Source organism: Oenanthe melanoleuca, chromosome 1, assembly GCF_029582105.1.
Source record: "Oenanthe melanoleuca isolate GR-GAL-2019-014 chromosome 1, OMel1.0, whole genome shotgun sequence".
Lineage (NCBI taxonomy): Eukaryota > Metazoa > Chordata > Aves > Passeriformes > Muscicapidae > Oenanthe > Oenanthe melanoleuca.
Genome location: NC_079333.1, coordinates 41,078,158 through 41,104,489, shown reverse-complemented (window position 1 = coordinate 41,104,489; position 26,332 = coordinate 41,078,158). Strand labels below are relative to the sequence as shown.

The following is a 26,332-nucleotide window of genomic DNA, read 5'->3' as shown; positions in this document are numbered from 1 at the left end:
TCCTACAGTTTATAGCTATCTCTACATCTCTATTGTTCTGCCTCATATGGTCAAACCAATGGGCTTGGTCAAAGAGGCTTTTCATATTATTTCAGGTATTATTTCTCAGCATCCTTTAGAAGACTGTTTGTTTTTATTATGTTGGTCAATTTACCATGTATGTTTTCAAGAGATGCTGGTGGACAGACAATTTAGTTTTGGAAAGATTGGGAATACATCTTATTCATGGGCACAAAAAATATTGCTGGTCTAATTTTAGAAGCATAGTCAAAATTCACTGGGTATTTTTTGGGTTTCTGCTCCCAGTGTCACCTGCCTCTGTGAGGCTGCATCCCCATGATCACTGTGTTTTGGGGTTGTGGTCCTTGGGCCCCTGGTGTCTGTCTGTGCTTTGTGACACTATTTTTGTTCAAGGTTCACTTTTATTCAAGGTTCACTCTAGACAGGATAGCTGAGCTAGATCACTGTTCAGTAGTTAACAGGGGATGTTACCCCCACATTTTCACACAGCTAATCTAAAGCTAAAACATGTTTAGGCAAAAGTCATCTGTTGGCTACATAACTGTTAAAACTACAAAAAGCTCAAGCCGGGAAAAATCCAGGCAGCACTGTTACATCAGTGTAAAGCCTGAGGCCTTTTAGTACCAAACCTGTGCACTGAGTCTCTGATGGCCCAAACAGAGAGCAGAAACCCAGTATTCTTTTTGCTTAGTGGGTGAGAAAGAAAAGTATTAAAGGTCAGAGATTGACACTCACCATGCTGAGCTGCATGTGGAATGCAATATATTCCATTAAAAATCAGGACTGGCCCTTTTATAACCTTACCACTCTTGACCTTCTTGAAGAAGAAACACCAATACACTAGCTTCCATAGCTTAAAAGGTAATAAATGCAATGTGCAATTAATTAGGTAGAGATGTAATACGGGTTTTTTTCCAATCTCCTTATGTTTATAGCATGCACAGAAACGGAGGGAGAAATTCAAATCAGGTAAAGTTTAGAACTAAGTGCACTGATTTTTAGCATTGCATTAGCAAATTCATATGTTTATACAGAGTATTTTAAGAGCAGCCTTCCAAAATTTCTAATGAGTGTGGTAATAGTTTACTATCTGTATTCACATGGAAACAAATGAGCTGGTTTATGTTATCAAGAGGATGCCTAGTTGGTGAAACAGGCAACACTTGTTGACACAGAGGAAGGGAGCAGCAGACCAACAGGAGACAGTCTTCTCATAGCCTGTTTGGAAAGCCATTAAAGTTATATTTTCCTAATGATACCAATTAATGGGGTGATGTGAACAAGGTTGGCTAAAGGTTTTACAGCACTTTTAGAGTTTGGGCAGAAAGAACCTTTTTCTTTTGTTGATAAGAAAGCATTTATGGAAGATTGACCTGGCCAGTGTGCTTTTATTGGTGTATACTATGTTTAGGAATGCAGTGCATAGTTTCCTTTGTTGTAGAGCATTAGATTTCTCCTAGAAATTTTGTTCAACTTTGGTCTGTATAGAACAATTTTCCTAAAGAAAAGTTCACACTGAAGTTTAGTTCTGAGTGGGTGCTTTTGTGCTCTGATTCAGCAATCCAGTGAAAAGCACAAAAGTCTGGAATCTCTGAGAGATGGAGGGAAAAACTGTGGGCATGGAGGGAGTTAAGAATTGTCATGGGAAATATGCACTCACTATAGAGGGCTTTGCAATAAATAATTCTGCAATAGCAAGTCTCTGTTTGTTCAAACAGGAGAGATGAGCTATCACCTTTTTGACTTCAAGTTAGAGGGCTGGGCTATGTGAACTAGATGAAGTTCAAGAAGGGAATGTGCCAGGTTCTGCACCTGGGATGGTTCAACTCTGGATGTACGGACAGACTGGGGAATGAGATGCTGGAGAGCAGAGCCATGGAAAGGGACCTGGGGGTCCTGATCAGTGGCAAGTTGGGCATGAGCCAGCAGTGCTCTGGCAGCCAGGAGAGCCAGCCCTGTCCTGGGGGGCATCAGGAACAGCATCACAGCTGGGCAAGGGAGGGGATTGTCCTGCTCTGCTCTGAGCTGGGGCAGCCTCACCTGGAGAGCTGGGGGCAGCTTTGGGTGCCACAGTATAAAAGAGACATGAAACTATTGGAGAGTGTCCAAGGGAGGTCAGCAAGGATGGTGAAGGGCCTTTGAAGGAAAGGACCCCCTCGAGGCTGAGTCACTTGGTGTGTTCAGCCTGGAGGAGACTGAGGACAGACCCCATTGCAGTTACAGCTTCCTTGTGAGGGGAAGAGGAGGAGCAGGCACTGATCTCTTCATTCTTGTGACCGATGGCAAGAGTCAAGAAAAAGGCATGAATCTGTGTCAGAATGGATATTAGGAAAGGTTCTTCACCCACAGGGTGTTTGGGCACTGGAACAGCTCCCCAGGGCAGTGGTCACAGCACCAGCCTGGCAGAGTTCAAGAAGTGTTTGGACAATGTGCTCAGGCACATGGTGTGACTCTTGGGGATGGTCCTGTGCAGGGCCAGGAGCTGGACTTGATATTCATGATGGGTCCCTTCCAACTCAGCATATTCAGTGATTCTCTGGTTTTCTGATTATAGAAACTCTGATGAAGATGTGACTGTTTTTTGCCAAGATCATTTGAAATATACTTACCGTATCATTTCATCCATGTGAAGAAAGAGCTACAGCTTTTAAAAGCTCTTCAAGGTTCCCACTAAGTATGATCCCAATTTTCATTCACACACAGATCTCCTGATTTTTTTTCTTAAATGAAGAAACTGAAAATAAAAACAAAAAACAAAGGATAATTCTCAGACGCTATCTCTTTTTGTCTGAAAGCAAGAGTATTCCTACCAAGGAAGGGACAGAACAAGAATTTTAAAAGCTTTGGAAGATTTCAGGTTAGAGAAGAAGGTGTCAGAGTTAATCAACTGTAAATCAGTGTTTAAGATATTCTTCCTCCCCTGAAGCATCAACGAAAAAGACAAGCTGAGGGCAGACCTAATTTCAGATGACTTATAGGAATGCCTGAGTACCCTGACCCTCACAATTTGAGCTCTGAATTGTAAATTGTGTATCCAGCTACATGAGTGGAACTCAGAAATTTTGAACCTGTGAAAAACCTACTATAAAAATATCCTTTGCCATGTGCCCTGAAAGGAAATTCACAGAAGTGATTCAGAAAATACAGCGAAGATAAATGCTTTGGGATATTTTCAGACTAGTTGTTATATGAATATTCCTGAACTGTGGAGGTTGTGTAACTTCAGCTTAAGCTCTCTGAATATGGGACAATCTGGGGACGTTTTTTTATACAGTTTAAGCTGCAACATAATTTACTGAAGGTGAAGGGTAAGATTTTGCTCTTGGGGTAGATTGTTCTTTCAGGCTTTCACAACTGGCAGTCTGACTTGTTCACAAAGGAGTGCTCTGAGAATGGTCCTTGAGGTGAGGCAACCAACCAGAACTGGGTGTCACCACCCAGGGAATGTTCCAGAGCAGAAGGTTTTGCATTGGATCTTCTGAACCAGAGAGGAAGCACAGACAATGGATTGCAAGGGATAGAGTGGCTTGGCCAGCACGTGGTGTCCAGCCAAGGTCAGCCCACCGTTGGGGATGTGCACCATTCCTTCACCTGCTTGGCACAAGGATCCTTTGGGGTTCTTTCCAATGAAAAGGAATTCAATACACTTAGAAATGCCCATCAACTGCTGTTGATTTCTTTTTAACATCACACGTGGCCTAAAAGTAAGAGGGAAGATTTTGCAGAGAAATATCCTCACTGGTATGCACTGAGAATTTGCAGATAGCTTGTTTCTTTAGTACATACACAAAGATGTAAGGAATCAGAGGCAATTTCTGAATTATGATCTCTTTCTCAGATTGGGAAGCCAAGTGTCAGGACCAACATATTATTTAAGGAATCTGAAGAACCTTTTTTTTAGGAGAAAGCTAACAAGTCATTTTCATCATGATGAGAATCTTTTTAATAGTATTATCCTATAAGCCAGAATATTTTTCCCCTTTAGAAGTGTAAATTAAGTTGGATAGAATGTAATCATAAGTAACTTCCATTAACATTTGGTGACAAAGATTTCTTGCCACACTTGCTTGAGAGCTGAAATGTTATCCCAGTGAAGGTCAGCTGGACAATTTCTGAGGGTTAGAGGCTGATTCAAGCAGTGCATTTTATAATCTATACAGGAATGTGGAGTCTATCACAAACCATAGCACTGGAGGAATCTTCAAAGGAGATTGCCTCCTAGATGTCTATCAATCCTGGAGCATGTAACTGTAACCAAGTTACAATTCACAAAACAAGTGAAAATAAGATGTGTAATTAATACCTTGCACTTCTTTTTTTCTGTGAGGAAATAGTATCAAATATCAACTAATTTTAGTGCCAGCCCTGACCTGAATCAAAGATCTATTTTACAGTTTTGGATTTGTGTAGCTGTCATTAAAATCAAATGATGTTAGACTCTGATGAGGAAACCATTGATTTTTAGGAAGGCTGGATGCTCCATAGTGAATAGTCAGCGTGGGGAAGAGTGGCTGCAGTGAAAGCTTACAGATTTAGCTCAGAAAGTTCTAAGATTTCAGCTGTTACGTGCAGAAATCTAATTTAGGAAGCTGTGAAGAGTTATTTCAGTATATTAAGCCTTCAATACAAAATATTTACTGCAAACATTGCAGAGATGAAAAGAGAGAAGCTTCTCTGTAGAGCCCTCCACAAACATTCATGCAATTTAGAAAAGATTGCAGTACTTTGATCATAAAATTGACAATTTGGGCCTTCAAACCACACACTAAATAAAGTTCTCCACAGAAGTTCAAAGGCAAAAACTTTGTTGGGTTTATAACCAAGTGATTATTTAAAAGCTGGAAAGAAAATGCCTTTATATGTCAGTGAGTTCACACAGACTGTCTCATGCAAAACTCATGAGAAATACTCAGTAAAGGAAGTGCCATTGCATATACTGATAATCCTACAGAATTCTCCTGGCTATGGGATTCATTCAATCATTTGCTTTCCAGAAATCAACTTTACATATGTTAAATAATTTATCTATTACAAAATTCCACGGAAACTTGCAAAGTTTTTCCCAATTATGTTTTTAAGCTTCAAACTGATTGAGAGAAAGAATAAGTATCACTGGAGGGAAAAGAGGAAGAATGCTTTTGTATATCCAACTGTGTTCAGAATTTACCATTGTCTCAAAACTGCTCTTTCCAATGCTGCAAGGGATTGAATACCACTAACTTAATTTAATTTATTAATTGGAAACAAAAAGAAAATGTATAGAGTTACTTCCTGTATTTTATAAGTCCAGCTAGTTCTAGAGAAGATACTTGATAAGGATGCCCTAAATTTTCAGGTCTAACCAGAGAGAGATTTCTCCCTCTGGCTAAGATGGCAGAAGGCAGCAGAGTCATGTCTGTGGTGTTGTACCAGCTGAGCAGGCGTGCCAGGAGATGACTTGACCCAACCAAATAGCCTGGGTTAAACCCATGGGTACTGCTGATGAATAGTGTCAGATTTAATTCTGCTGTTGAAGTTGGATTTTATGTATTTGAACCCAGTTTATGAAAAATACTATTGAGTGTAAGAAGGGCACAAGCTGACCTCCCTGCTTTTATCTGAGAGAGCTCCCAAGCACTGCCTTCCAGGAGGAAACCTGGTGGTAGCCATTACTCTGAAATGTTAATTTCTGCCCAACTGGCCAGACTAAAGTGTTTTAATTAAGCCAAATGATATGTTCTGAACAACTGTCATTATGAATTTGGTTCTCTTTCTGGTACATTACTTTCTGAATGCTGACACTGATTTTCAGAGAATGTTTTTTGAGCATCCCTTCAGCTAGCTGATCTCAGTCAGCAGAGCTCCTTGAAGTTAATGATGATAAGTTCGTCTATATCAGCTGAGGATCCTGACTTGGAATTTCTTTATATGTTACATAATAGTGTAAACTCATTTTTTTCTTGTTGCACATAGGATCCACCTCTCCCAAAGGGGCCTTTCTGAAACATTTTTTACAGTGTTTTCTATCCCTCTGTTTTGTTTTTCTCCAGGCTTTTGAAAAAGGAAGAAAATTTTATTTTTATCCCTCGTTCCCGTGAAGAGCTTCCAGAAAACTTTCCAAAGGAAATTCCTGGGATCTGTTACTTCCTGGAGGTGAGGAGTGGTCAGAAGCCACCCAAAGCTTCCATCCCATCTGCCAGAGTGAGGAAGGTGTCCTACAACATCGGCACCATGTTCCTCCGGGAGACCAGCCTATGAGCCTGCTGCAGGTCAAAGACTCTTCTAAAAGCACAAGCCCAGAGCTGGGTCATGGCAGGGCACTTGGAGGTTCTTGCTCTTGCACTGCCTTCTTCTCAACAGGCAGTAAAAAGCTCCATGTAATGTCAGGCAATAATCATTTTGAAAAGGTGGGTAACTGCTGTCAGCAAACAAAGTGGAGATAGGGAAAAAGTTTTAAACTATGTATTTCCACTTCCAGAGGAATTGCTTTCATAAACTTCAGTCTGGCCCCTCTATGGCAAACAAAACAACAGAACAAAGCCCCAACGCTCAGATTGGAGGTTGGTCTTGTTTTGTGCAGAAAGGATGATGGTTCTCTGTAGATTTGCACCAGCTAAGCAGAATTGAGAGTCAGTTCTGATTATGCATTCCTGTATTTAATGTGTTCTTCAGTAAGGTAATGATGTTTTTTAACTTTATGAACAAGCATTTCATACATATACTGTAGAGCTATTGTAACCTTCCTGGCAGGAGGAATTATGACTCAATACAAATATTGTAGGAATTTTACCTATTTTTATACATATTTCACTTTCTGGATAATTGCATTCCACATACTGTAAGCTGAGTGAGCTTAGATAGCTTTTCAGAAGTTACTGTATATTTCATACATTCTACCTGTCAAACCTTATTGTTATACAAGTGGGAAGAAGGTATTTCTTGACTTTTTTGGCAACAAAAAAAATCAATATTTATGGAATAAAACCCCAACTTTGGTAAATAACTGGTTTTTGTGCTAAAATTTTAGTTGAGCACTGTCTTCTTATATAAAATAATGTTCAGTATTTGTCCTATAGTGTTGTATGTCCAGTCTTTCCAGGACAATGTAAACAAAGTGCATAATGCCAACGTGTGGACAAACAGAAAATTTCTCTTCAGTGGGACTAGTTTTCCCTCTAAACTATCAGCCAGACTGATTTTCAGTAGAAGCCCTGAACTTCTCTTAAAATTTGGTATTGTGGAAACTTATTCTGAGGAATTCCAGCAGACGCTGGAAGCTCTCTGGATGCTGGTTTTCCACATTTTTTAATAGGACAAGATTGATTATTGAAAGTCCATTCTCTTAATAATGATTGCTCATTGGGAAACTTGGATTGGCTAAAGGTCCCCTGCTTTATCTAGTGAAGATCAAAAAAGCACCAAAAATGGAAAAGCAGTACTTTTCCAGATTTAATACAAATGGCAGTTCAAGATTTTAGTTAGTCCAAGACAATAAAATTAAAAAAAAAAAAAGGCAATTATTTGCTGTTGAAAATTAATATAGTTATTATTTTCTTCAGTTAATCAAGTTGAAGCAAGATGTGTATCTGGCACATTTTCAGGCATTGTTTATTTCTCAGGTTTTCTTTTTCATAAGTGGTGGTGGTCAGTTTTCCTGTGTGGGTGTGCTGCCTTTGGATCATACTGGGCTGGGAAATCTTGTTCTGGGCTTGTAGGTTGTTAATTAAAATCTGTGCCATGATTCCAGAGTGGCTTAGTTGTACATGAGCCTTTAATCACTTTAATCAAAGGTAAGACTTAGCAGCAACTAGTAGGCATGGTAAACTCTATATTTCTCTAATCCAGAACAGAAATGATCTTGCTTATGGATTTAGGAGTCATAACATGAGGCACCTCTTGAAAATAAGTACATAACTTCCACCACATTTTGAGATTATCCAGCTGGATCTTTCTGTGAAGGGCATGACAGTTCTCTATTTCTGCCCTTTTAGCAGTAGCCCCTGTGAGTCAGCATGGCACTGCTAGCCTGTGCTGAATATGTTTCAGGCTTCCTTTCCATGAAGCCTTTCTGGATGAGAAAGGACTGTCTTGAACCTTTACAGACTTCAGCAGATTGAGGACATCTGAACTTAATATGCAAGGGTGAGTTTTTCCTTGCCTGAGAGGGTAGATGCATGGGAATTAGCCCAGAAACCTATTTTAATGCAAATTCCCTCACTTTCTAGTGGGATACTGATGTTAAAGAATCCTTCCATTGGTATTAAAGCATTCTTGGGATTAGAGAAGTTATTTTTTTATCTACCTTGATAAAGAGCATATGGAATTATGTGGCCTATCTGAAAAATGACTTACAAAAACTCTTCAAGCTTGAGGTTGTGGAATTTCCATCCAAACTACAGATCTGAGAATTTCCTGTAGAGGATGACAAGTTTTAGCTTATAGCCATTAGTTTGCACATACACAGGATGTAGCCTGCATTTTTTACCCTGGGAACACCACTGAGATGTGTAAGAATCATAAATGGATCAAAGTTCATGTTTCAACACTGGAAGAGGAATGCCACTTCCCAGCTAATAAATCCATAGTTCTCATGTCATGACTTAGTTCCCTAGAGTGATTTTTTTTTTCAAATAGCCATTAGTGGATTTAGATTTCAGTCTGACTTCTCTGGCACATCTTCACTGTTAATCAGTAGGTGCTGATGTCAGAGTCCCAACCTGGCCAAGCTTTTTCTCTTCTCACCACTCACAGTCCTATGTGAAGAGTAGAAATATAGAGATTTAGACCAAAAGTTCAATAACTTATCTCTTACAGTTGCCAATAAGAAATGTCTAGGTTAATTCTGTACTTGACCTTGATCAATGGAAACATTTTCATAGCAAATGATGGATAAATGCTTGTTTTACTAGCAAATTGGAGTAGCAATCAAAACCATCCTCATGCTCTCAGAGACATTTTGTTGTATAAGGAAATCTAAAATCAGAGAGATCTGTGTGAGAATTGAAAATTTGTATTGGTATCACCATAAATACATTGATAGTGTTTGCAAATAAATCATGTAGCTCCCCAAAGAGTAGAGTACACTGACTGTATAAAAATATACAGTCTTTTTTTTTTTATAAGCTTATGAAAAGGTAACATATCTAGAACTGCAGCACAGATGCTAAGTATTGTGTTATTTGTGTTATGATGAAGGATGTTAATGAAAAAAGTGTGGCCTCTGGGGACATTTTTCTATGTCATTGTGTGGAAAGTGTAAAACAAATTCTCTGCACTTTCTAAATTAGTAGTTACATCTGCTATCTTTCCTATCAGGTTGCAAGCTTGTTTTGTTGGACACCTTTACAAAGTTAAATGAAACTAGTCAGACAGCATTTCTCCAACAACACTTACTTTTAGTGATAGGGAAAAGGTTCTCATTTTCCTGAAATTGTCTTTACAAATAGAAAGATTCTCAGAATTTTGTACCTTGAGATGATGAGGTGGGTGGAGAGGTTAGAGGTGCTGAAATGGTCACAGAAATCATATACTCAAGTTGGAATTTTCTTTCAGCTTTTTACTTCCTATAAAACAGATGAAAACCTCTAGGTAAGAATTTAAATTGTGTTTCTTCACATAGCTTCAAGTAGGCACATTTACTGTCTTGAGTTTCTGTGCAGAACAGATCCACTCTTTCTGAAGAGAGAGGGAGGAGATCTATTTTGTACTGCATGTACAAGGCAAAGGGAAGGTGATGTGAGGAGCCCTCCTAGCTGGCTTCATCAATCTCTTTGTGGCTGGTTTCTTGCACAAAAATCAGGAGGCCAAAAATCAAAGAAAAGACACTCCACAGTCATTTCCCCAGAACACTTTTTACAGGTCTTGTGTCAGGTTTTTCCATCTGCTTGAAGCTCCCCATCACACAGGCTTTTCTGTGATGCAGTTCATAGAGATCATGAACTCAGAGCAAAAAGGAAATAGTGTTGAAGTGGTAGGGTGGTGCATAAATTTTGTTCTGCATCCCTCTGGTAAAATTTGCTACTCAAAGACAAAAGCCTCTGCATGGGAGAATTGCTCCTAGGCCAGGACACTCCAAGTGTGGTTTTCTTGCAGGATCCCAAAGGATATTTCATTTTTAATTCCAGAGAGCCAATAGTCATTAACTGTGATTGTGGTTTTGGCTTCTCTGCTCATTCCCACATACAGTTCCAGATCTGTTTTGAAGCCTGGAAACATGCCTCTGCAAACAGAAAGCCAAAGCTCTTAAAACTTTGGAAATCTTGTGTGGGAATTGCCTGTTTTGAAGAAATCCTTGTGATTGAGTCATTAACAGTCTGTGGCAGTTCATGTGTGTGCAGATGCCATTCCACAGTGCTGTCTCCTCCTGTGCTTACAGTGTTCCCTACCCAGCCCAACAGCAGCACTGGGCATGTTTAACATCCACCTTCCATTTCTTCCTGTATAAAACAAACTGCAAAACCATGACAGGCTGCATGCATTTAAAAGTATCAGCACTGCACTAAGATGTAAACTCTGATAACCAGTTTCACATTGTGTATTTCTCTCTTTGAATAGATCCTTCTCTCAGGCAATTTAAAAATTAATGGAAGAAAAATAGCACCCAAAACTGCTGTGTTGAATTGCAAATGAGTCTGAGACCTGCACTGGTTGCTGGGGCAAGTTGAATTACTGGACAGCTTCTGATTTTTGAGCTGCCACAAGCTGTCACATGTGCATGCTTCATGCAGATGGTCCTGTCCAGGACTCTGTAATCCAGCAGCAGCATTGTAAATTTAGGACATCTGGGTTTTCCTCTTTTAGTCTCACCTCTGCTGGGTGCTCAGAGCTCACTGAGGAGAGCTAGTTCCCTGTCCAAGTGCAGTCTCAGAGCTTCTGGCTTCCTTTCTGGATTCTGGTGATCTTTTGCAAAATTGTGCATGTGTAGTATCGGAAATAGCAGCATGCTTAAATTAGGAACAAAACAAGAAGCTTAAAAAAGCTTGTCAAACTCAGAGACAGTTGGTTCCTTTCCCTCAAGGTAATACATTATTCATAATGCTGTGCAGGATTGAGGGTGCCAGTGACAGGAGAGGCTATGGATGGATTGAAGGTGCTGAGTGTGCTGTAGACTCAACAATTAGGAGCTGATGGGCTTCTGCTGCTGTTAATAATTCCATCATCTTGCATGCTATGTCCTGCTCTCGGTCAGGGTTCTGCTCTCCAAAAGACCTCCACTTTCCTTCCCTTAGCACACTGTGTATGATGTAGTGAATAATTCCTACTGTTCTAATTAGCTTATTTTGTTGACATGGCTGCTTATATCTAAAGAAAATCCGGGGTTAAAGGGCTGATCTTACTCTTCTTGCAGCAAAGCCAAAACTGCTGCAGTGACACAGCAAGCACTCACATCCTTAGAGAGGGAAAAGACCACAGTGAAAGTTATCACTGGTGGGTTTGGGTGAGCTCAGAGCATTAACAACCCATGGCATGTTTTTAGCTTCCACAAGCACCAAATTTATCTGTGCAGATAGGAGTTACTCGTTAACGATGCTATTAATTTGCAATGTATGAGTAGGCTTACAAGAAAAATCTGTGAAGTGTTTAACCTCATATACATGATTGATCTTTTGTGGCTTGGCTGTTAATCATGCTTGAAAGCAAGAGAAGCAGTGAGGCTGAGGAATGCAGGAATTCAGTCACAGGCAATGGATCATTCACCTCTGCAGATGCTAGCTTGCTCCTGTGGCTTAGAAAGGTTGAGCTCCAGTTACCTGTGTCACTCTAGCAACACCAGTGTCACTCTGAAAGCAGCATGAGGCATCTCAGCCTGCTTCCCTCTGGGCTGGGGTTCACCTTAGAGAGCCCAATACAACATGTGATGCAAAGTGGCAACTTTGCTGGCAGCCGTAACAAAAGGATCAGTGGAGGCAGATGTTGAACCAGCTGTTTGCTCCAGGGATTTTAGTTTCCAAAGTCAGAGTGAGGCTGAATGTGTTTTAATTCAGACAAAAAGAGAGGATTTCAGAGAAGCAAGTGTTTCCCTGGCTAGCAAGGAGGCAGTGGAATTAAGATGAATCAAGGGGGACATGCTTGTTACCTTGGCTGCAGCAGTGCCTTCAGCTGGCTGTCCCTCTTTGGCATCCAGCAATCGAGTTTATTTTGAAAACTGGAGGACAGGTAAGCACTTCAGGCACTTGTCCCCTCTGCTTTGGAAAGAGTATGAGGCTCCCTAAATCCTGGAGTGTGCTTAACTTTCTCAGTGACCACAGATGGCAAACTTAGACTAGACATCTGTTTTTCAAGGTGGCCAAGATAAGTGAGACTGATCCCACTGAATTACATTCTTTTCAGCCCAAGTGCTGTGTCTCAGATCTTCTGTTGTGCTGCTTTCCAGCATCCTGCACTGGCCAAAATAAATTGACTCAAACTAAGTGTCAGAGGGATAGATAAGCATATTCCAGGATAAATAAAGTGTTGCCACTGTAGCCATGGTGACTGTCAGGAGCGTGGGCTACTGCAGTTCTGCAAATCCCTCCTGGTGTCTGAGCCCTCCCTTTGCATATGATACCAGCACTGCCAATCACAACTCTGGGATGCCATTAGGAGTGTGATTTAGAAAAGGTTTTGAGCTTTGAGCCCCTAGCTCAGTTATGTATAACCTATGTGCCACGTTCACCTGAACTGCATGGCAGAATGCCTGCATAAACCTTATCCTGTAGTCAAGGTGGTGATAGCATAAATGGATTCTAAAGAACAGAGAGATAGTTGCCAGGTTATCATTACCACACATTTTTTGTGCTTTTGTGAATTTGTAGGCTCAAAATTAACTTTTCATTAGCAAAAGATGTCATTGAGGTCCTTGTTTTCTAGATAATTATTCCTTAGCAATACTCTCTAATGACTACTCTTGAAGCAATAAATAAAGCCATGCTAATCTCTTGTGTGTAAGCTCCTGTACAACACCTATCACCTTAACAAAATGCTTTTCAGTGGGACATTAAATGGCAGAATAACACCCTGACATGTACTGTTTGTCCTTCCATCCTCTTTATCAGAGAAGAGGAGCATTTAATGGAATAATTTGGTTTTTTAAGGTGGTGTTTTTTTTTGTTAGTTTTTTAAAAGTATGTGTTGTTACTTACTTCAATAAGGAAGAGCAGAATCAGAACTATAGACCAGAGTTAGGAGAGTTTTGGATATAAACAGTATTTTAAAAGACTGCCCGCTGAGTAAGACTAATCTCACATCCTAGGAATATGGGAAGAAGTACAGGTAATAGATGTAAGATATACCCAGGAATGATAAATAGGAGTAATAAACCAGGAAGGTTTATACAGTGGATGACTTCTGTGTAATACACAGCAGTAAATAGATGCTAAAACTGATTAATACCCACAGAGGGCAAATACTGTTTAATCCATTTTGGCATTTGTTTGTTACCAGTACATCCCTAAGGTACTATTCTTTTCCTTCCCTAATGAGATTAGAACATACTATTAAATCAATATCAAAGTTTCTGAACTTATTGCAAAAGAACAAGCTTAGGAATAAATAACCATCAAGGAGTTATTTTTTTAGATGTGAGGCATTGCATGAGAGAACAGGTCATATGGGAAAGAAAAAGGAGGTACTGACAGGTATATTTATTTTAGAAGTTTCTATGGCACTTCTGGTTGACTGAAATAATTCTGAAACTGTACACTGAAAGCATGGCCTCTCAGTTCAGATTATTTGCATTTCCTACAAAGAAGGATGTAAAATTTTTAAAGTGACATTAAGTGGCATACTTCTCAATCCCATTTTCTCTGCTTAAACATAACATCTTTCTAAAAGTTGAATCTTACTTTGCTGAACGATCCTGAGGTTCTAAATGTCTAAATAAGTTCTGGAAATGTGGGTTAGAAATCCTTCCTCTAAGTAAAGTCCCATGTGCTTGTCATTGTTTAGGTGTGTAAACATTCCTCTCTGGAAATTTCTTGTGTGTCCTGCAAGTGTATAAATAAGAGGCATCTGAAGAAAGTGAAGTTTGTGTGTAGGAGAGGGCAGCTGTACATAGATGTGGTGCTGATGTTAGCTTTCCTCTCTCTGGAAGCTGGATGACAAAGAGATTATTAATACAAAGTGCAAGAAAGTATTGCACATAGTGTCATAAACTCTGAGTGTGTAAGGTTGAATTTCAGGGTCTATAATCCTTAAAAGTTTTAGTGGAATTGCATGAGAAATGCATAATGTTTGAATTTTTTATTTTAAATAAGTGTTGAATATCTACTTACAGAGAAAAATTGGGGGGCTGGGGGAAAGAAAATCTAGGAAGTCTATAATGCAAAATGCAAAGAGTGTCCTGCTTTTTTGTATTATTTGGCTTTTCTGGAGGTAGGAATGAGAATTCCTCCATGAGTTTTAACAATTAATGCAACACTAGATGTCAAACAGGGCAAGTGGGGTACTTTGCCAACTAGAAACTTGGAGGTGGTAGTAAGAATGTCTTTTAAAAAGTGTATGGGGATAAATGTTAGCACTTTTTAAAAAAATGGAGACTGCTTTGCTCTGTAAGCATTGTTTAGAAATACTTAAACAGAGAGAAAGCTTGGAATACTGTTGTATCATGATAAAAAGGTACAAAGTCTATGAGAGAATCTGTAGTTCAAACCCTTCCTTCAGAAACAGTCCTCTGTATGGAGTTTTCAAATGCACATTCAACCAGGAGTTGTCTGTAGTGAATTTCCAAGGAAGCAGCATTTTACCCAGCAGCTTCTGCCAAAATACCATGCAGATCATGTTGGGTAAGGCCAAAATTTAACTCAGTTGTTGAGAGCTTAGTAAGAGATACAGAGCATCCCAGTTTTAGATGTGCTTACTGACAGGACAGCATTGTGCCTTTTATTGAAGTCTAAACAAAACCCATTGTAGATAACACTCCCATCCTAATACATGACATTTATACTGTCTTGCCAGAAAAATTAGAACTTCACTAAGTTGAAGCCATTAATATCTTTGAAGCTAGAATATTCCTTGTTACTCTTATGTCTCACTGTGCCCAAGTTGCAGTGGGGTCCTCTATAGAACCAAGGGTATTGTTAGTTGCTGTAAATATAAATGAAATTCAGCCAATCTGCACTTAGATATCTAAAACTTATGTCTGGTCTGAGCTGCTCAGGTCAGTTCCCTCTACAGTCAGTGCAGACATCCTGGCATTTCAAAGACTGAGCTGTCCTGGAGAAAGTCTTAGGGATGAGATAAACCACTGCCTTAGATGTGCTCTTCTCTTTCCTCCCCAGTGACACTGTGTGGAGGTGGAGGACTAGTTCAGATTAGCTGCTGTGCTGTAGGTGGGATGAATTCCACTACTGTTTTAAAATGGGAGGATGCAAAGAGGAGAGCACCAAATACATATGGAGACAAAGATACTGGGGCAAGGGCCAGGCTTCAGACAGAGATTCAAAGGGATGTGATGATAAAATTATTAATATTTAAGGGTTTAGAAGTTTGAGTAGGGGGTTTATTCTGGTATTGGAACATTTCTTTTAGCAGTCTGTGATTGTTGCTAACTCCCCACTTTTGCTGTAAGATAGCAGCAGTGTATTACCTGATGTATTCACCAAGGGCCATCTCTCCAAACCATCCTGTTATTTACTGCCTGATTCCTTCTTGGAATAGCTACGTAATCAGTCCATCCATCCATCCATCCATCCATCCATGCATCCATCCATCCATCCATCCATCCATCCCAGAAATGTGTATCTTTTTTTTTTTAACATTGAAATGATAAATTTTCCTCACCATTTTTTTTTTCTTGAAACAGTACATAGGTCAGTGTCTGCAATCACTTGGGAAACAAAAGGGAGCAGAGGGTGAGGTGCTGGCTGGATGTTCTCTTGCAGTGATCATGGTTACTGAAGCTTCTCTCTGACCCATCCTTGTGTTCTCTTGGAGTACCCAGACTCTCCAAGAGGAGCTTGTGTCAGGCTCTGAAGCAGGGAGGAACCAGGGCTGCCACTGTGCTGCACTGCTGCAAACTGTGTTTGCAGCTGCCATTCTGATCCTTAGACATCTGTGGTGATTCCCACTGCGGTCATGGTCCGTGGGAAAGTTCCTCTTGGGAAGAATCAATAGTATGCAGTCCTCCACACTGTGAACTGTTACTCTCCAGAGAAAAGGATTAGAAATAGTATTGTCCTCAAGAGCTGAGAAAACTTGCAGATTTTCCATGCACAGTGAGCAGTTTCTATAATTACCAGGAAAACAAAACAGAGAGGCAGAGTTGTGCAGCAGGGCCAGCCCATCTCATACACACTGCTGTGATAATGAAATCCAAACCCTGTGGAATTGCAGGCACATTATTCTCACTTGCTTTAAAGGTCAGCTAAGACACTGATTTCTCAAACGGGCTCATGGCTCTGAGACAACGTCACGCTAGTCATTTCTTCCAACAAATTGCAGTTGTCAGAGAAACTGGATTAGTAGCTCATGGAGCTAAAAATAGACACTATGGGCTTGCCAGAGAAGGGTGAATTCAGCAATAGAGGTAAAGGTGCATCAAAATATCATAAATTTCCATCTGGAGAAAAAGCAACAAAAAATGCTCAAGTGAAAGCAAGTTAACCATAAAATTACTTCAAAAACAATTGCAATCACAAAGAAGAGGAATGACAAGGTTTAGTCTTAATTCTGTTTTATTCACCTTCTAAATCCACCTTACAGTTTCTGTTTTGTCTGCTGAATCAGTCCCTTCAAAGTTCAATACCTCAAGTTATGACTGAAATTCATGTTAAAGCCATTATTTGAATACTGAAAAAAAAGTTTTTGGCTTGACATTTCCATCTTCTTTGCAGGAGGGAGAAGGAGATAATTTATTGCTAAACTTATTCAACTGAAAAATAAAAACTAAACTCCCAAAACCCAAATCTAATAACAGAGCTACAGTGAAAGCAAATTTCCAAACCTCAGCATATCTTTACTAAAAAGTGGGTAATTTTCCATTGCCTCAAACATTTGCATTTTAAAGAATTCTCTTCTTCACTGTGATTTTGCAAGTACATATTGCTTCTTTCATGAATTTAACAAACTAGACAAAGCAAACCACTTCATCATTTTTCCTCAAATATTTATTTTCTGCAGCAGGGCAACTCCACCATACTGTGTATGACCCTGGAGGAGCAGCAATCCACTGCAGATAGGGAACCTCAGCCTGTTTGGTCAAAGTGAAAAATTCTTCTGGATACAGGCTGGGTGCCAGTTTCTACTATGACTTAAGTAATTCTTTTTATTTATGTATTCACAAGATGACCTATGCATAGCTCAGGAATAACCTTCACCACTTTCTTTAGAAGTTCTTTCTGTAGTATGTGTCTTTTCTGCACACCTGTTATAAGATCTCTGCATGTCAGATCTGAGGCAGTGACAAGTGTAGGGTATAAATAATAACTCATGTCAGCGAAGCAGATCACTGTGAAAAATATTTGTAAAGCATTTGTGCTTATTGTCTTACAAGCTAGAGGGGTTTTTTGCAAATTTTGTTCTTGCAGAAGTCCTCATTGGAAAAGAGGTCAAGAGTAATCTTGATTTTGGGATTTAATTAGCTGTTTATCTGGCATTCAGTGTGTACCATTATTACCAGGGTGTTAGGGTTCAGTGGTGGAACAGAGATGTCAGGACAAGCAGCACCAGCAGTTACCTGCATCCCACGTCCCTTGCATTATGTACACATTCCATGGCATGCTTTGTGTTTTACAGAACATGATATGACTGCTTAAATGTGTAGAAATTTGGTTAGGGATAAATAATACAAAATACATGGACATTGTCTGATAGCTGTCTTGAGATATTATGGATATCTTGTCACTCACCCTTGGGATTACTCTGAACCAGATCATGTACCTTTAGAATCCATCCTTACTTCAGTGAAAGCAGGGCCATCCTCATCCCTTCAGTTTTTAAGCTTCAGTTTCATTATAGCCCAGAGATTACTGACATAAGTATTTTCCAGAGAACAATAACTGTTTCATTTAGTTGGGTTGTTTTTCCCTGAATATGGTGGGCTCCACTGTTAGGAATGACTACATTCCTTCCTGATATAAGTTTAACCTTTCCCAGGTTACTAAAGTAAAAGTTCTGCAAAAGTTCTTCTTTGCAGATCCCACAGTGTTTTGAAGAGACTATGTGTATTCTGTTTGCTCAATTCATGGGTACAACACATAAATAATAAGGCATTCTCAGATCACCATCCTGGAGAGTCCAACCAATTATTTCATGGCCACAAATAATCCCCTTTCTCTCTTTGCCACTTTGCTCTGCCTGCATAGCCAACCTTAGAGAAGGAACTGAATGCAACTGAAAATAATCTAGTGGTTTATGTTCATATATTTCAGTGGGATTAATTTGTAATAAGGAGAAACTTGCAAAACAAGCCCATATTATTGGCATGAAATTCACAATCTGGGCCTACCAAGTCATGGTTCAGTCTCTTCCCAAAGCCTTTGAGAACAAATTGAACTTTGCATGCAATATCTCACCTAGAAGAAGTGATAACAATTTTCCAGTTGTCTGTGACTGTGATTCTGACTCTCCCTTCTAATCAGGAGTCATGAAATTCAAGAAAGTGTGAATGGAAAGTAATTTCTGATACTTGTTTAAACATTTTTCCAGGAATCAGCTGAAACTGGTGATTTAACTGGTGATTCATTCAGGCTCATCTTCATTTCCTCTGAAAGTAATTCTAGAGGACAATTAACTTTGATGCCTTAGAGTTGTATCTTTCAACTTTTCCCTTTAATTTCAATGTTGCCAAAGTAAAAATCTGAGGGCTAATTCCTATCTAAGGTGGTCACAAACATCTGTTATAACAGAGCCAGACATATGGGAAGATAACTTGGATTATTGTAGGAAGATGGATTTTCACTTGAGTTCATGATGCTTAGTTCTGGGAGTGGGAATTTTAGGAAGAGTTATGAGCCACCCATTGCTGGTGTGACATTTACTGATAGCAGAACAAAGGGACAGAACTGTTCAGTGGAGTGCAGTTTTCATTACAGCTTTATGAATGCCGAGAATTGCTCCTTGTCTTGTTTCAAACTTCACTGTTCTGGATGCTGGATACAAATATTTGGTCCTCCTAAAATGTGAAGATTGACCACCTCAAAGCCTGCATTCCTGTGGAAATGGAGAAATATCCATCCCCTGGGTGCAAATGCTTTTTGTGTAGTTCTGTAATACTGTTTTAGTGTTGTCTTATGAAGTTTATCTGAAGAGACTTGTACAAGCATTCTGCACTAATAAGATTACAACCTTGCACTACCAACAATGGTTGCTTTGCATTAAAATAATCTTGGATGCCATTAAAGAATCCTAGAGCTCTATCAGGGTTTAGAGCACTGAGATGTTTGTGAACCTGAACCTGTTTGCATAAAATTTCTTACAGAAAAAGGATAATCTAATTAACGACAGTATTCCCATTTTAGTGTACACAGAGGAGTTAAGGCAGTGTCCCTAGAGATTTCTGTCAACTTAATGGTTAAGAGATTAATTTTAGTACTCTATAAATCTGAACATTATTTTAAAACATCAACCTATGATCTATTGGGAAGGGATGGGGCAGGTTAGAGTTTTACTGTCAGATGGCACGAACAGAAAAGCTCAGAAAGCATATAAGCCAGGATCTTCCCCCACTGAAGTAAAGGGATTAATTGCAAAATTGCATCTGATTACTTGTCCTGTAACTAGCTGTTCAGCAAAGGAATCCATCTGCCAGCAGAAGCAGAGTCCATACAAACTACCACATGCTGCATTTCAGTTCTTTTGTTGGGATTTGTTTGGCAGACTTAGTGGTCTGGAAGTTCCAGTAAGTACCTCTGTTTGAAAGTTGCTACTTCAGTTATGATTGCTTCCCCAAACCAACTGAATTTATTACTAACCAAAGACTTACCTACTTGAAAAAAAGAAAACAACAAAACCAGTAAAGTTTGGTTCTGTCATTTGTGTCTTTGGATGTGAGCAGTTGAAGTGCATGATGTATGTACTAACCAGGCCTGTGCTGTGGCATTGAAGAAGTTATTCAAGGCTGCAGCACCAGTATTACACATTCAGAATTCAGTATTAATTAATTAAAACTAGTCTATGTAAAAACTTGATGTGCCATATGTGTAGGCCATGGGAAAATTGTGTGTGCAGTGAACTATATACGGTCTTAAAAGCTTTAACATTTGTACTGCTCTTCCTATAACAGAATGTATGTCTTGATAGCTGTTGATCCTATGAGCTTTTGAAAAAAAAATGTAATCTAAAGTTTATTCTTCTTGTCTTAAAATTACTGTTTTGTGTCTAACTGTTTACACAGACCTGCATACAGCAGAGGGTCTTTCTCTGTATGTTGCTGGGAAATGGAAAAGCAGATGCTATTTGTAAATCTTGCAGGCTTAGAGAGATCAGTGAATGCCTTCCCTGAATCTCCTCCTGATAAGCCACTTCTATTTACTAGCAAATGCAAACAGTGCCAATAGCCTGGGCCTTCTTTAGAGGAAACAAAACAGCCTTGTTCTGTCTATCTATTGATACTTCTTAATTTTATCTTTTTGCCTCCTTTTGAGCCGGCTTTGGTGATACAATTCTTACAAAGTGTAACTGAGGACAGTTTGCCTTTTATACCCTTCTTTTTTCAAAGCCTCTGAAGGCCTCAAACAAGAAGAAAAAACTTTACAGAACTCGTGCAGGTATGTTGCTAACAGGTAGCAGAAGGATAAAGCATCCTTCTCAGAGTGCCCCAGGCTGTCTTTTAGCAGTGTGCCTGCACTGTGTTGTGACTTGACATCTCGCTTTCAGAGTGTGACCTGCTGTTAATGGTGTTTGTTGCAATTTTAGTTTGTCCTAAAAGATTTTACTTGTTTGTCATCATATTGGAAACATGATGTACACTCTATAAGAAAAGCAATATGCAATATACTATACATCTTCTATTTCAATGCCTCTAGTTTTAGGCTAGTACTCATATAAATGTTTATAATCAAAATACAGGTTTTCTTGTTCTTCACAGGACCAAGCAAAGTTTTGCCTTGTCTAAATACTAACAGTAACATTTCTACTCAACAAATACTCTTTGCTCATGCTTCTAGTTTACTTGTGGTGGGCTCCATCCTACTGATTCCCCATTAAGCATTTGAAAGGGAAAAGTAATGAGCTATTTCAGTGCATGACCTTTGCACAGTACCTGATTCATAAAGATAAATAGATGCAAAATTTCATTTATGAGTTATTAGTGATCAGCAAAACAACAAAATCCTTTGAAGCTCAGCTGAGGAAATTCTGAAGTTCTCACATTGATTATTCGGTTTTGCAGTTTCTTGTGTCATTATAATGCATCTATTTGATGAAGCCTTGGCCATAGATGCTGGTATCTTCATAAAAGTTGTTTTAATTTCTGCTTCCAGTTATATGTGGAAGTGTACTGTAGTGGATAAATTATCTGGATTAAAAAAAAACAAAACAAGTTTTCTTCAAGACAATTCTTACTTTATTTGACCTTGTCCTCTGGTAGATAGCTCACTTTAATTAATTCTTGTCATAATAGTAGTACAATATCCACAAAAAATGTTTTTCCAGAGAAACCTCACTCAAAAATATTTTGATGCTGTTTGTGACTAGGATGCCTCTATTTCAGAGCTAAGTCACTGAAGAGGTGATCAAAGAAGGATATTAGGACAAATCAAGAATTTTTTTTGTATATGGTTTTAAAAAGTGATATGATGGGGAAGTTAATGAGTTTTTTTTTCTTATTAAAATTTGCTGACACACTTAACAGCTGCTCATAAAATTTATTTCTTTCTCCACTGTCTTTCTTTTGAAGTCAGAAGATCTCCAAAGCAAAAAAAAGTTACCTGGTGACCTTGTACGAATTACATAGCAAATGCAATCCAGACACCAAATCCATCCAGACTTTAATTGTCCCAGAGGTCACTAATTCACTGGAAGTCACTGACAGAGCTTGTTCTTATGAACACTGTAATAACCCAGTATGAAATGCACTGGTTCAGTTGCATTGTTGGCTGCTCAAGATACCACCCAGATAGCATTTATTATTCTTCTCCCATTGCTTGAAAAGGAAAATAAATAAATAAATAAATAAATAAATAAATAAATAAATAAATAAATAAATAAATAAATAAATAAAGCTTAGGTCTGTGTCTCTGCATTACTTGAATTCTCATATGTGCAGACTGCATCTGGCATCTGGTAGTATGTTGCAGACTTGCTTTTATGACAGAGAAGATGGTTTATCTCTTTTGTGATACCTTTTGTTTTCCTGTCTGGAATTTTTTGACATCTCTTCAAACATATCAGTAGCTTTTTTAGGGTTTCTTGATGCTTGGAAATCTTGGACAAAAGGTCACACAAAACATGCAGAACAAGTCTGTATCTCAGGTGAGAAGTTTTGAAAGGATATTTTAGGTTTATTGCTAGGGGCAGACCAACTTTTTGAGTTCAGTGGGCTCACCTTATGCTGTAGAGCTGATGTGTAAAGGCACAACACATTGACACATTGCTCAGCTCGGGCAGACACATGGTCAATGCAGTCCAACTTGGCAATTCCTGAGAAAAATGGAATTTACAGCAATTGGAATTTCAGATGTTGGCAGGAGTACATGATTTGTACCACCTACTCTCTCTTGTGTCATGAAAACTATCTAGAAACATAGGAAAATAAGAAGGAAAGAAAAAAAAACAATCGAGGGCAATTGTGAGGCAGAGCTCATTTATCAAATTTCATGTTCCAGAGGTGGAACTAAAACCATTCAAATACAGAGGCCAGTGCTGATCAGCAGTATCACAGGAGTTCCATTTCAGTTTCCATATGCAAATTTTATACTGAGCAGCTGTAATCCTGCCATGGGGCAGGAGGTGTTTGACTTTTTAACAATCCCTGTTCAAAGATTGGTTGCTGAAGTGGTCGATACCCAAAAATACCCTGCAGTGTCTTGGCAAGCAGGGTTCAGTTTCCAGCAAGGTTTTGTGGTAGGAATGTGAATGTTGTTGTGAATCAGGACTGAGCAGTGGAGGTCCTAAGCCTTCCCAAAACAAATCCCAGGACCAGTTTTGCACACACCCTGCACACATGGCTGTGGATTTTATGAATCAGGTCTGTGATCAATGTTTGGAACAGTTCGTTTGCTGCAGTGTCATGGGGTTATTCTCTCTTCGGTTTGCAATGTAAATAATACTGTACATCTGCTATTTTATGATACAAATGCCATGTGGGTTGCTTATTTTTAAAATGTTACATAGCTCTGTTATGATTTATTTGCAATGCCATCTTACAGTATTGGTTTTATGTACAATGTATCTCAATGGCATGAGTGAAAATGCTTATATTTTGCAATGTCAAATATTTTATTTTTGTTTTTTAAAATGAATACATTTCATCCTATGCAGTTCCATAAATGTTTCTTAAGTGGCTCATTATGTCTGAAAATACTGCTTCCTCTCCAGTAGTGCAAGCATAAGAACTAGTATTCCTGATCAAAATCATCAGATATGTCATCTAGCAATTTCAGATTAGAAATATATGTACAAATATGTAATTATTTATAGTTAATTAGAACATCTACTGTATCTTCCTTGCTTTTCATGTAATGATACATTTTAATAATTTTGTATTCTTTTTATTTGTAATTATTTGTGACTCATACACAGTGTAAATAACATGTTTCATTATGCAAGTTTTCTAGGTATTCAAGACTACAAAAAAGTTTGTATATGAAAAGAAATTGATAGTAGATTGGAATGACATAAAATGAAGTGGTGACAACTATGTTCTATTTATACTGTTCATTTCCAAGTTGTCTGTTAAAGGAAAAACATTTCATTTTCCCTTTAATGTCCAACCGGTTATTTGAAGTATATTTACATCAATAAATCATGCAAAAGTCTCATTGAAAATTTTCTTTTTTTTCCCGTTTATGCCTTACCTATGGAGGCCAGAATTTAAATATACTAAAACACAATTCAGTGAAAAGAGTCCAAGAAGTCAGTGAAGGTATTTGTGGAAAAGAATTTTTTTTCACTCCTACCTCTCAAACCTCACCCTTTAGCCCAACTCCAAATTTATTTTTAAACAATAAACCAGTAAAATAAATTATAAAAATAGATGCTAGATGCTTGAATACATTTTGTGTGTATCCCTGGATATGTAAGCTTTGGTTTTCATGGGCATGGCCATGCTAAAGCCTTACTAAAGCTTTTGTTCTTGCCTGAACTTCTGGCATTTTGAGGCAGAGCTTCTCAAGAAATTTAACAGATTGTTGGAAAGAAAATGTCTGGTGTGGGTGATACTACAACAGCTGATTTCAGTGATTGTTCAGTTCTTGGTTCTGTAGAACAACGGAGCTGAGGCAGATTTCCTTCCTGGAGAACAGAGTGGGAGAACAGGTGACATTGCAGGGAAATCCCAGCACCAGCTCCTTGCTACCAGTGCAGGAGCAAAGGAAGCTGGCAGGCTCTGGTGTCATCAGCTTGGCACATGCTGCTCCTCTTGCCCATTTTTCCATTCTTTCTTAATCTTTTCTATATCCCCAGCTGAGAAAATGACTCATTCTGCTCTGCTACTTTTTGCAGAAGACCATTAACTAGAATTAGTGGCAATATTTTTCTGTGCTGCTGGGAGAAAGTGGAATTTCAATCAATTCTATGTGTTACTGGGGAGTTGATTCTGACATTTTTGTTCTACATGTCCTTAACAATTATGTGGCTAAAGCTAAAGCTAAAGCTAAGGAAGGTCTAACTTGTCCTGAAATTTCAGGGATTTCTGCTGGCTTTAAGTCTGGTGAGCATTTTCTATGAAGAAGACTGTCAATTTGCCTATTCCTGTCTTGAAAATTACTCTAGACAATTATTCTGAAATTTTTAGATGGGAATTTTAATAACTCCAGTATTTGGGAGTCAGTTCTTGTCCACAATATATTTAAGAATACTATGTGTTAACCAGGAAATTATGATAAAAGACAATTATCATAGACTTATTAGCAGTGAGAGTTGATTTTTTATGTATATAACACTACATTTTGAGATCTCACTTTCTCCAATAAAGTTCCTTTATGTGACTGTATGAATGAAGGAATGTAAGAAGTGCCTTCAAGTTAACACCCATATACATTAAAGGTAATCCTAGAAGAGAAGAATATAATAGGAATAAAAATTTGTGCAGTCAAGGAAAACTACAATTATGAAAGCTATTGCATATATATCAGAAATCACATGGGAAAGAATAGCTCAGGTTTGAAGAGACATGACTATGATAAAAATCTCTGAATATTATGATGAAAAAGGATAAAAGCTGATTATTCTGTGTTTCTTATCATGGCAGAATTAGAGTGCATTTAATGAGGTTACAGGCAGCAGATTAAAAACAAGTAGTGCAGGAGAAAGCACTTTTTTTTTCTTAGAATGTGTAATCAAATTGTGGCTCTCAGTGCCAACAGAACATTTAAAAGACTAAAATAGAAGCAATTAGAAAAGCTGATGGAGGGTAGTAGATCCATTGACTGATTTCAAACATGTTGAATTGCATGCTATTGTCAGCTCAGAAAGCCGCTAATCCTTTGTTGCAGGAATATGAGAGAGTGTCCCAGCCAGAGGTCTTGCAATACTTTTTTATCCCCTCTTTGCATACCATTCCCTATGGATATCATTCCAGAAAAGTTGCTGGGTAGATGGAGCTTTCAAGAAAAATCCTGGGTTTGTATTTTGTTATGGGAGACACTGGAAGAAGAGAGTCCAGGATGATCTGCAGGCTGGGGGAAGAAAATTTGAAAGTCATACCAGCACCTGGGGGTAGTGTAATGCACTGAAACTTGCTGCTTGCAGTCTGGGCATCAGAGCTGGACTGGGGGAAAAGAGATGGTCTTCATTGTGGGACAAATCAGAAAAGAAGATTTTTGCTGAAATGACTCAGCACAAGTAAGTTTCCTGTGATCTCTCACATCACTTTTCCCATGCTTAGGAAAAAGCCACAAAAGCATGGACCAAGGCAATAAAAAAAAGGATCCAGAAATGGGCCAAGATCAGTTTTACAATAAAGACTTGGGGGGCTGTCATCCTCTTGATGGGAGAAACACTCCATTGTGTGTTGACTCTACCTGAGAACCTGGGGCATGGACCTTGCAGGATGAAATCTGGGATGTTTTCAGTAACAGCTTTAAGTGGAAAGGACTGTTTAAATTTCCTCACATGTAATATTCCTCCTTAATTTCAGTACAGAGGCAGAGAAAATTGATAAATATACCAAATAAAGAAGCTATTGTAGTTCTGCACACCTGGTATGTATAAGCAGATCAAATATTTTAATTCTCTTTTACTGGCCTCCTAAGAT

At 38.7% G+C, this 26,332-nt stretch overlaps 1 protein-coding gene across 1 annotated transcript in view; it reads left to right on the top strand.

Moving 5' to 3' along the window:
* The window catches only part of GUCY1A2 (guanylate cyclase 1 soluble subunit alpha 2), a 147,631-nt gene extending 123,727 nt beyond the window's left edge, over nt 1–23,904 (top strand). Inside the window, exon 8 of the mRNA XM_056492279.1 lies at nt 6,051–23,904. Coding sequence (XP_056348254.1) covers nt 6,051–6,258 — 208 coding nt within the window. The 3' untranslated portion in view covers nt 6,259–23,904. The remainder of the gene's footprint in view (nt 1–6,050) is intronic.
* The last annotated feature ends 2,428 nt before the right edge of the window (nt 23,905–26,332 follow it).